The following is a 12226-nucleotide window of genomic DNA, read 5'->3' as shown; positions in this document are numbered from 1 at the left end:
CTACCCTCACCTGAATGCGTCCATCGTTAACGTTAATGACTCTCTCTGTGAATGCCTTTACCTGGCTCAGTTAATCTGAATCCCAACGCGCAGCTCTATTCAGATGCAAAAATACCCCCCCCCCCCCCCCACCTCTCCTCTGTGGAGAGTACAAACTGTTTCAAAACAGTTTTAAACACAGAATTCTTACAATTAGTTATTATATCTGTTCGCTGTTATACTAAATATGTGACCAGGTATGGACTTCAGGGTCATGTTGAGGGATCTTCATTTTTTTTTTTTTTTTTTACATATTGTGAAAGTACAGATTCATACCTTAAAAATAAGCCATCACTTGAACATTTTGGTGGGATATTTTTCAAGCTACATCCTATGAATCATGGAGATATCAGTAAACGCATTCAGAGATGAATGGTCTTCGAACTTGTGGAGAGGTTCACACCTGTGATTTAATCAACTACAACCCTACCCAGAATGCATTGTATTCCATGGCCCCCCTCTCTCTGGGGACATTAACACCTTGCATCAGGCTCTTTTGTTATGGCAATGACTCTGTCTTGTGGCAAGTTGTTGTGGCAGTTGAAGTATTTGCCTTGTAAGTCTAAAAGCTAAATTACTAAATGTAAATGTATTATAAGGAAAGGTTAACCTTCTGTAGTGTGGTAGTGAAAGGGTTAACCATCTGTAGTGTGGTAGTGAAAGGTTTGTTGGAAGCCTCACATAAGCCATGTAATGTTTAGGGGTGGGACGATACATCGATCCAGATCGATACATCGATGTAATTATCAACGATCGAATCGGATCGATGCGATGTAATAAGATCGATTCATATCGATACTCTTATTTTGAAAATCCTGTGGCGAGTCTCATAACTGATTGTGTTAAATGGGCATATGATATCATCTCATATCGATCGCAGGCACCTGAATCTAATCGTATCGTATTGTATCGTGAGAGACTTTGTGATATCGGCAAATATCGTATCGTTGTCCAAAGAATCGATATCGTATCGTATCATGATGAAACTGGTGATTCCCACCCCTAGTAATGTTGGGGGTCAAGGTATTGGCTGAAGGAAAGGCTACATCAATAAGCATTTAGATGTTTAGATTTAAAGGTTAACCTTCTGTAGTGTGGCAGTGAAAGGGTTAACCTTCTGTAGCTGTGAGAGAATTGTTGAATAGATACACAAATGTTCTAGAATGTTTGATTATGACATCATACTGTGACATCACAAATGTTTTCGGGCATTCATAACATTATTTTCTATGATGAATTGAAAATGGGGGATCCTGATGTAAACAAGATGAAAGTCTTTCTCTGGTCTGCATCCCCTTAACAATTGTGTGTATTGAGCTGTACTGTATTGTACCCATTCTGCAATCTGTTAATAAAGTTTTCAATCAATCAATCAAGTTAACCTTCTGTAGTGTGGCAGTGAAAGGGTTAACCTTCTGTAGTGTGGTAGTGAAAGGTTTCTGCCACTCTTCACAAGCAAAGAGACTTTCCATTCCGTGAAAACCCGCCCTACTCTGCTCTGATTCGCAGACTGTGGGTGGGGGGGGAGAAACGCTGAATGTGATTGGATCAGAGTAGCCAGACAGACAGGCAGAGCAGCCAGCCGGACAGTGGAGCACTGAGAGAGAGGAAACGGCGGAGGATTTAACGAGGCGCGTTAATACAATTTTGTTTATCTGGCTTATTGCTGCGGATTCAAGCCAAGTTGCAATAATACAGTACAGCTCAATACACACTTGTTAAGGGGATGCAGACCCAGAAAGACGTTTGTCTTGTCATCAAATGAATTGCCAGCGCGCGTTCGTCTACAACAACAACCAACGCGTCCTATAATAATAATAACTTGTTTGTTATTTTCTTTGAGTTTCCCTATTGAATGAATTTACTTCTTATACCATTAGGTTGCAATAAATTCACTCGAATTAAATTCGTTCGCTCATCAAATTCGTGACATTCTAAATGTGTTTTAATGTTGTTTAATTTAATGACAATACACCCGCGCGGACTCGCGTTTTTTTTTAATCTTTTTTATATGGACAGGACACTGCGTTTGTTGCGTTGCTATAACTTATAACATTAAGATAAAGTGTATAAACATTGTTCTTCTCCCTGCTAAGAAAGGAGAGCGTTTGGCTGTGTGTGTTTCAACACCTCTTAAGTACCTGTTAAGCTGACAGACCCACACGTAAATCCCCTCACCTGTAGTTTTTCCACAGTATTGAGAGACAATACTGTCGAACTATATAACAATAATTACCTCATTTACAAGTTGTATTTAAGTTTGCAAATAAGAGCAAATAAGAGAACACATTATTGACATTTCAAAGATGTAAAAAAAAACAGATTTAGATTTTTTTCGATTTTCTGAAGAGCAAGACAATTGTTCCTTTTCTGGCACTTGTTTCTCACCGGATCAAATCGGGTTTGGTCACGTCGAGTCACATATGTTCTTCATGTTCTAAGTGGTTGCCTAGTGGAGATTTAGGATTCACTGACTGTAGACTGTAAGAAAAAAAGCTGCAAGAAAACTAAATGTCTGGCATCTATGGTTTCCAAATACTGTCAAATTACAGTAAAATCAAATGCATTTACAGATTACAACCTTTATTTAATGGTTAATATTTTGATAAAAGGTAATTTACTGTATTTTTATAGCATTTACACTCTACACAGTAGGAAAACAAAATAATACCGGTTTTGACCAGCAGATGGCAGCGACGAGGCAGCTCCATTGGGAGGGGGCGGGGCCGGGTGGGAGGGGGCGGGCTGAGGGGGCGGGGCCAGGAGAAGGGGCGTGGCTAAAACCTGCACGTTTTTTAAAAACCCAATGTTGACAGCTATGAGTAGTACTGTAGGCTAAATGAAACTTTGCACCAAAGGACCGAAGTATAAATCAGCAACATGGAGAGGACTTATGCATCTGGATTAGAAAAAAAGTTGTGGATGAAAAAGTAAGTACAGTGTTTGTAAAAGCTTGTATGCTAACAGTAGCTAGCCAATTTGTTAGCTACCTTTTAGCTTAGCTTATATTACATCACAATGATGATCACCAAGCTAACTTACTGTACACAGTAGGGCTGGGCAATTAATCGAAACAAAATCACGATATCGATTCATAGACCTATGCAATCTCATTTCTAAGTTATGACGATTTTTCTTATTAAAAAAAAAGTTATACATTTCTTTTACAACTTTTTAAATGATTTTATCTGGGTTGAACATGATTTGTGGAACTCCCTCTGGTGTTGTGGTCGTGGTATTCACTGACCTTTGGGAAGTATTTTGACATGCACATGGGTATCTTAGTGGTGTAGTGTATCTTATAGACCAGGCCCATTGCAAGTTGCTGTACTCTGTCGTCTACTCTAAGCCGTACAGGTAGTGAAAACAACACAAGCAGTGTAAACAAATAGGTCAATATAATTTACTATCTAACTAACTGAAATATATATTCACAGTATTCACAGTGTCACACAAGGTGCAGTATGCATAAGGTAGTGTTATAATTTACTATCTAACTAACTGAAATATACTCATTATTCATTATTCACAGTATCACAGTATCCACATAAGGTGCAGTATGCATAAGGTAGTGTTATTGTCCTACTTGGGTTCCTATTAGTTCTAGGTCGATGTCTGGCAGCAGTCCCTGCCCACTGTTGTGGAGCCTGATGGCCGCTGGTATGAAGGACTGTCCGAGGCGGTTAGTTGAGTGTCGGGGGGGGGTGAGTCTGTGGCTTCCTTGTCACCTTCACCTAATATGTTTTGATCTGGTCAGGTGCGCTGTCACCTAATATGTTTTGATCTGGTCAGGTGCGCTGTCACCTAATATGTTTTGATCTGGTCAGGTGCGCTGTCACCTAATATGTTTTGATCTGGTCAGGTGCGCTGTCACCTAATATGTTTTGATCTGATCAGGTGCGCTGTCACCTAATATGTTTTGATCTGATCAGGTGCGCTGTCACCTAATATGTTTTGATCTGGTCAGGTGTGCTGTCACCTAATATGTTTTGATCTGGTCAGGTGCGCTGTCACCTAAAATGTTTTGATCTGGTCAGGTGTGCTGTCACCTAATATGTTTTGATCTGGTCAGGTGCGCTGTCACCTAATATGTTTTCATCTGGTCAGGTGCGCTGTCACCTAATATGTTTTGATCTGTGTCTGGTTAGGTGTGCCGTCACGCGTCACCTAATATGTTTTGATCTGATCAGGTGCGCTGTCACCTAATATGTTTTGATCTGGTCAGGTGCGCTGTCACCTAATATGTTTTCATCTGTCTGGTCAGGTGTGCCGTCACCGAATATGTCATTTTTTGCATCTGTGTCTGGTCAGGTGCGCCGTCACCTAATGTTAATATGTTTTCATCTGTGTCCACTGACCACTGACACGGGGGATGTTTTAAAAATATAATTTAATATATAATATAATATAATAATTTGTGCTTCACCAAAAAATTTGGTCAGCAGCCGCCACTGCCGCAGAGAGACTGGGATCGAATCCAGCTGTCAGCGGTACCTCCGGCTTGGTCAGTCGTCCCTACTAACACAATTGGCAGTGTTAGTGGGTGGGAAGCCAGTGGGGTATGTGTCCTGGCCGTTGTAAACTGCGACTCCTACTGGTCGGTCGGTCGCCTGTTCAGCAGGGAGGGGATCTGGGGGAAATAGCGTGAACCTCCTCTGCACGCGTTATGTTCCCCCAGTGAAACTCCTCACTGTCAGTTGAAAAGAAGCGGCTGCTGACTCCACATGTATCGGAGGAGGCATGTAGTTCTACACCCTCCCCAGGCCGACAGTGGGGCAATGCGTGCAACGACCAAGAAGGGAATTGGCATAACGACTATATGCACACAGAGTTATGGATACTAGCTAGTTAACCCCTTAAACCAGAGTGGTCCGGTACCGGTACGAGATTGATATCACGACATAAATCGATCAATACAGAACGTAATAATTAATGTTGCGTTTCTTTTTCAAATGTAGCCAAGAGTAAAGACCCTAACCCTGTCAAAACAGAAGTCAACGTGTATATTTTCAGCACTACGTTAGTTTACCAATGATTTTAAGTGTTATATTAGTGAAATATGAGTTTATAGAAATCTCAGCGCGTCGAGTCGGAAAAAAAGCGCATATTGGTGCGAGGACTTGGCGCAACCTAACTTGAGTGTAGTCTTTTTTTTTTTTTTTTTTTTTTTTTTTCTCTCTATTTATCATTTCCTTGCATCACGTGTCCTTTTCACCGCAGCAGCTAAAACTCTCAGTGGCGAGGAGTAACGCGTGGGAGGCTCACTCTGCCCCTGTCACTTCCTGCTTACGTCGCACCGGCGTCACCAAACCGACCTGTAGGAGTCGCTGTCCACAACGTCAAATCCCCACCCACCGGCTTTCCCACCCTCTAACACTTGCCAATTGTGTCAGTATGAACGACCGGCCAGCCGGTAGCAACGCCGAGAGCTGGGCTCGAGCCCAGCGTCTCCTGCATTAGAGGCGAGCTCCTTGCCCAGCCGCCCCACTTGAGTGTAGTCTTTTGAGAGAAGAGACCCAGGGCTTTCGATGGGCTTTCGAATAAATAAAAAAAAACTACACTTCCCAGCTCACGCCAGCCCCTGTCAATCATCTGACTTCTAGCATGAAGTTTTTTTTCCCCCCTCTCGTTATTTTCGGGATCATATCTCACGGGTGGAACAAACCTGAACGTTATTGCTATAAAATAGAACGCAGTTAGTTTCTCTAACTTTCTGTGAACGTCTAGCTAAAAAAACGCCTTGCAATCTGATGAAGATTTTATAATCTTCATTATAAAAAAGTAACTACTTACAGTAGATTTCATTCATGGTTTTTGCTGCCCTGTCAGGGGCGCCTGGTGGCACTAAATCCAGATTGAACTCAGATTTATAGGCCTGATATTCTATATTCTATATTCATATTTCAAATTGCATGTGTCTGGATGGCAAAATTCACTACTGTATCTACAAAACTCCCTGTAAATCATCTGCCATTTATTAATTTGCTTAGATTTTTTGTACACATGATCTCAAGAAGGTGCTGAATGAACACTCGAGACATCCACTCAGAGAGACAGGGACAGGGGTTAGTATTGCACACATGGGAGCAAATAAACAGACATCCTAACTGAACTAACCAGAATAAACTAAGGGTCTATCCCCGACCAGGTGAGATCAGGGTAGGCTGAAACTTAAGAGAGAGATAAAAGATGGGTCTTAAGCGAAGATTTAAAAACTTCAACGGAACAGGCGCCCCTGACAACGGCGGGTCATTTATTCCACAGGTAGGCAAAGGCTCTATGGCCAGCGGGTTTATTTTTTACCCTAGGAATCGATAGGAGCCCCGCATTTTGTGAATGAAGAGCATGAGCGGTCCAGTATCGTATAATGAGATCGCATAGATAGAGCGGTGCAAGCCCATTTAGAATTTTGTAAGTGAGGAGCAGCACTCAAAGGCAAACCCCCCAAATGCACACTCTGATTCCAAGCTCTCAATATGACCTTTCCTGATTCATCTTGTAAAATCTTCTTCTACTAGTTTCTTCTTCTTCACATCTACATTTCCTGAATCTACCTGTGGGCTTCTTATTTCAGCTGAAGAGAACAAAGATGAGAAGATGGACACCAGCTCCCCTACAGAGGAAAAGAAAGGTACATACAGTTACAGTATATGTACACACACACACACGCACACACTCACTAGGGCTGCCAGAACAAACATATATGAATTTCTGGTAGTCGAATGTAAGTAAATTAAATAAAAAAATAAACACATTATTGATATGAGGTGAACTGAAAACTCATTCTTGTCCCTTTTTTGTGTGTGTGATGTTGGAAAAATGTGCCTGCAATGCAAGCCAGTAACAAAGCACAACCCAATACCATTAGGAATTATGTTTCTTGTACGACCCATAATAGCATATACAACACACAATGAACTGGTTTCTTATTAGTACGACCCATAATAGCATATACAACACACAATGAACTGGTTTCTTATTAGTACGACCCATAATAGCATATATAACACACAATTGTAAGCATTTTACACCTACCTTGATATACTAATAATATGTATATGTCATCATTAATAGTAGAATTCCATGAGAATTTGCCTCATTGCAGCATGTTCATAGTCAAATCATATTTGACAGCCCTCACACACACACACACACGCACACCACACACACACACACACACACACACACACGCACACACACACACACACACACACACACACACACACACACACACACACACACACACACAGAAAGACTCAGAAGAAGCTTCTATCCCCAGGCCATCAGGCTGCTCAACGAACAATAAACACTATGCAACAACCATCAAATGCACACAGCACACACATCCACACGCACACACTCACTTTAAACAAACAACACACTGCAGCACCCACTCTCCACACTTTAGATCACCTAAACACACTTTATATTTATTGGTAAAGGATTTGCACTACAACTCGTACACCTTACTGTAAATTTTACCTAAATTGTACCTCATCCCATTTCTGCTTTGCACTATATAGTATTGTATATTAGTATATTGTATGGTAACTCAGTTACTTCTAGTCTGCATCGAACATTGTACATATGTCTATACTGAACACTGGGACCTCTATTTTTACTTCTTTTTACATGCTACTTTATTTTATTTCATACTTATCTTGTCTAGCACAGTCTCTGGAGCGTAACAGTAAGAAGCATTTTGTATAAAAGTATTCTGTACTTCTGTATGACAACTATTAAAGGAAACTTGAAAAACACACACACACACTGTTGATTTTTTTTTTTTTTTTTATCCAATTTTTCTCCCGTTTTCTATATTTTCTCCCATCCCAATTTCGTATCATCCAATTCAACCCTCCCCTGTCACGGACGCTGTTTCTTGCCTCCCACAAGCCGGCTGCAATGTGGACTAAGTCATACATAGCACAAGTCCCCTCCGGTACTTGAGGTAACAGCAGTTGCATCTTTTCACCTGCGCAGCTCGATCTCTCAGTGGCGAGGAGTAACGCGTGGGAGGCTCACGCTGCCCCCGACACTTCCTGATTCTACTGCGCAGGCGCACCAACCGACCTGTAGGAGTCGCTGTCCACAACGCCCGATCCCCACCCTTCAGTTTCCCTCCCCGTAATACGGCCAATGTGTATTACTGCGGACGACCAGCTAAACTGAAAGCAATGTGGAGAGCTGGATTCGAACACGCGAACCCAGCGTCTCCACATTGGTGGCGAGTGCCTTGCCCACTACACCACCTAGCCGCCCTCACTGTTTGACATTCTTTACATATTGTTTTTTCCCCCTCAGACCAAAAAGAGGAGAAGGAAGGTGTGAAGGCAGAGGAGAGCGGCAAGCTTCAGAATGGAGATAAGGACACCAAAGAAGGAGGAGCCTCTGCAGCTGTGATTAATATCAGTGAGGAGAAGAAGAAGGCCACCAAGCAGAGGTTCATGTTCAACATCGCTGATGGAGGATTCACAGGTACACACACACACACACACACACACACGCACATGCACGCACACACACACAGTCCAAACCTGTTTTGTTTTTTTATCCCCCGTTATCACTTATCAATCTCTGTGCCTCCATTCCAGAACTTCACTCACTGTGGCAGAATGAGGAGAGAGCAGCCACTGTCACCAAGAAGACCTTCGAGATCTGGCACCGTCGCCATGACTACTGGCTTCTAGCTGGCATCATCCAGTATCCTTTCAGTGTACGGAGGCGTGCCATGGAGTAGAGAACGGGAGGCCTTTCTGATGTAAACCCCTGCCAGGGACACAGTGACTTCTGGGCCTAACAAAAATAATAGTTGGTTTCAGGTTGGTTGTCAGTTTGGCCATGGGTAGGTAGGGATTTTTTTTTTTTTTTTTTTTTATTTTATTCTTTCCCACGACGACTATGGATAGGGAATTTCTTTATTTAATTAACCCTTTCACTGCCACACGACAGAAGGTTAGCCCTTTACTATCACACAACCGACGGCGATGCTCCATCATTAGCATCATTAGCTCCGCGGATGCAGTGCAACACTCTCAGAGGATGAAGAGATAACACGCTGCTAGACGGTTAGTGTGTGGGGCCTAACAAAAATAATAGTTGGTTTCAGGTTGGTTGTCAGTTTGGCCATGGGTAGGTAGGGAATTTTTTTTTTTTTTTTTTTATTCTTTCCCACGGCGACTATGGATAGGGAATTTCTTTATTTAATGAACCCTTTCACTGCCACACGACAGAAGGTTAGCCCTTTACTATCACACAACCGACGGCGATGCTCCATCATTAGCATCATTAGCTCCGCGGATGCGGAGCTAATGATGCTAATGATGGAGCATCGCCGTCGGTTGTGTGATAGTAAAGGGCTAACCTTCTGTATTGTCACAGTGAAAGGGTTAACCGGCTGTCGTGTGGCAGTGAAAGGGTTAAAATGTTCACAACAACATGGATGCATGTACTCTGCCAGCATGTTTAATATCCATAATACTAAATGTTTGACTAAGATTTCTATGAAACTTTATTCTAAAAAAAAAAAAAAAAAAAAAAAAAAAAAATGATTTTTTTTTTTTTTAATATATAATTTTTTTTTTAAACTCATAAAATATATTGGGTCGCACCTAAATCGGCAGGGTCGGTCGGCAACCTGAAACCAACCAGGGACACAGTGACTTCTATCAGTCTGTGGAGTCGAGTAGAGTGCATCTAAGAGGATGTTAAAAGGGAGTCTGTTAGTGGACATGGGGTTTATTGATCCTTCCAACGTCTATAAATTAGGAGGGCGTGTGTCACGATTTGCCAAGGGACATCTTACAGGCTGACGGGACCAGCATTCTGTAGTGTGGCGCCAAATCCATTCCGCTTGCAAGATTTGTACCAACCTACAGTACATCCAGGTGAGAACTAACGTGATAAACTAAGACTATATGAAGTTTATATTTGCATTTCAGTAATGGTCAATCTGGAGCCAATATGTACAATATGTTTTCACTGTATTATTTAGAAACGCAGACTGCCTAACAGTTAGCTAGCAAATGTTGGCCATCTTGGGTAACTAGCCACGCACAGTGCCAAGTTAACATATCAAGTTCACAAACTGAAACGATGTGTGCCGGAAATGGTTGTTCATAGGGCTGTCTTAAATACTTTGAAGCTTCGAAGCTTAGTTCGATGGGCATGGGATTCGAATGGGAAAATTGAATTTGAATATATTAAAGAGTTGATTTTTTTTTTTGCAAAATCAACTCTGCCTCTCTTTGTTAACTACAACAAGACATGCTGTTTGTTATTTAAGATGAGGTCGGACTCGGCACTGACAGATTTGTGTTCATTGTGCTGCTTTTATAAAGCCTCAAATGACGGCTTACAATATTTCATGAAAGCAAAGTGTTTCGTTTGTCTAAGATTTAAAAAGGCTTAAACTTTACAGCACTGACAAAGTTGAACAAAGTGCTGTACAAGTCCCACAACATAAAAAAATTATATATATATATATATATATATATATATATATATATATATATATATATATATATATATATATATTATCTCGGAGCTTCGAATTAAAATCGAATCTCTCCCCGAAGCTTCGAATGCCAAAAATGTTTTTGAAGGTCAGCCCTAGTTGTTCATATCATGAGCTGATTGTACATCGAACGACAGATTGATGTTCTTGTTTTGAAATACAAATATGAACTTTATATAATGTTAGTGTTTATGGAGGAGGGTAAGGGGTCTGGCAGCACGGCTCTGTGAGCACTATGCTGACCCCATGGCAGCCCAACGTCAAGCATTCTCTCGGCCTGACGATCTAATCTACACGTTGGATCCATCCAATGAAGGAATGCTGGCCAGGTGACCTCTACTAGATGTTGATGTTATGGCTCTTGACCTCAGTGTCTCCCAGACACGGCTATGCCCGCTGGCAGGATGTGCAGAACGATGTGAAGTACGCCATCCTCAACGAGCCCTTCAAAGGAGAGATGAGCAGAGGGAACTTCCTGGAGATCAAGAACAAGTTCCTGGCCCGCAGGTTCAAGGTGTGTTGACGTGTCTTCACTCATCCCTCTCTCTCTCTCTCTCTCTCTCTCTCTCTCTCTCTCTCTCTCTCTCTCTCTCTCTCTCTCTCTCTCTCTCTCTCTCTCTCTCTCTCTCTCTCTCTCTCTCCTCTCTCTCTCTCTCTCCCTCCACCCTCCACCCTCTGTTGTTTCACATTTCAGTTTTTTCCCTTGTGCAGTTACTGGAGCAGGCGTTGGTGATCGAGGAGCAGCTTCGCAGGGCAGCCTACCTGAACATGTCGGAGGACCCGGCACACCCCTCCATGGCCCTCAACACGCGCTTCAGCGAGGTGGAGTGTCTGGCCGAGTCCCACCAGCATCTCAGCAAGGAGTCCATGTCGGGGAACAAGCCTGCCAACGCCGTGCTGCACAAAGGTAAACCACATGAATAGTCTATCTTGTCACATGGATTAATAATGAACATAACTAATGATAGCAGTGGTGGTGGTGGTGGTGGTACTAATGGCTCCTCTTGCTCTCCTTCAGTTCTCAAACAGCTCGAGGAACTCCTGAGCGATATGAAGGCAGACGTCACCCGTCTCCCGGCAACCATTGCCAGGATACCCCCCGTTGCCGTGCGGCTGCAGATGTCCGAGAGGAACATCCTCAGCCGATTGGCCAGCCGGGGCCCCGAGGTCACTGGGCAGAGCCAACCGCAGCCCTCGCAGCAGATGCAGGTTCAACGCTGACCAATCCCCCCCCCTCTCTCGCACCTCACAGGTGTCCACCTACCTATTGGCTAGTGGCCCACACTTCACCGCCATGTAGCAGCCGTCCTCCCCGCCCCGCCACCCCCTAACCACCATGTACAGCACAGTCGGATCGTTCTACCTCCCCACCTCACACACTCCATCTCTGGACTCAGCAGAGGGCCAGCGGTGCTGCCGGGCCTTTCACGTAAAAGAGACTGGAACCATAGAATTTAGAACGGAACGACGAACTTCTATTAACTCTATTTCTACGGCCGCCTAGAAACAGGTCTATCTCCTCTACCGGGGAGTTCCCATCTAACTGCTCTAACCTTGAGCACCGTGTCTGTGCCCACAGGCCTGCTCTGGTCTGTCCGCGCAGCAGGGTCACGTATGTGTGTGTATGTAAGTATAATGTATCATAGAGTTGAAGTGGCTAGACGGGACATT

The 12226-nt window shown here is 43.0% G+C and overlaps 2 protein-coding genes across 3 annotated transcripts in view; both read left to right on the top strand.

Moving 5' to 3' along the window:
* chd4b (chromodomain helicase DNA binding protein 4b) overlaps positions 1-12226 on the top strand; it is a 133654-nt gene that overhangs the window by 120695 nt on the left and 733 nt on the right. For both annotated transcript variants that reach the window (XM_084336800.1, XM_084336799.1), the window contains exons 34-39: positions 6614-6670; positions 8344-8517; positions 8634-8742; positions 10937-11069; positions 11267-11462; positions 11574-12226. The exon at positions 11574-12226 is cut by the window's right edge and continues 733 nt beyond it. In XM_084336800.1, the coding sequence (XP_084192926.1) occupies positions 6614-6670; positions 8344-8517; positions 8634-8742; positions 10937-11069; positions 11267-11462; positions 11574-11776 (872 nt within the window). In that variant the 3' untranslated portion in view covers positions 11777-12226. The remainder of the gene's footprint in view (positions 1-6613; positions 6671-8343; positions 8518-8633; positions 8743-10936; positions 11070-11266; positions 11463-11573) is intronic.
* The window catches only part of ptpn6 (protein tyrosine phosphatase non-receptor type 6), a 65865-nt gene continuing 62688 nt past the window's right edge, over positions 9050-12226 (top strand). Inside the window, exon 1 of the mRNA XM_084336806.1 lies at positions 9050-9107. The gene's annotated coding sequence lies outside the window, so the exon portion shown is untranslated. The remainder of the gene's footprint in view (positions 9108-12226) is intronic.

The sequence above is a fragment of the Notolepis coatsorum genome (assembly GCF_963971535.1).
Source record: "Notolepis coatsorum genome assembly, chromosome: 19".
In the NCBI taxonomy this organism is placed as follows: domain Eukaryota; kingdom Metazoa; phylum Chordata; class Actinopteri; order Aulopiformes; family Paralepididae; genus Notolepis; species Notolepis coatsorum.
This window is presented reverse-complemented; position numbering and strand designations above follow the sequence as displayed.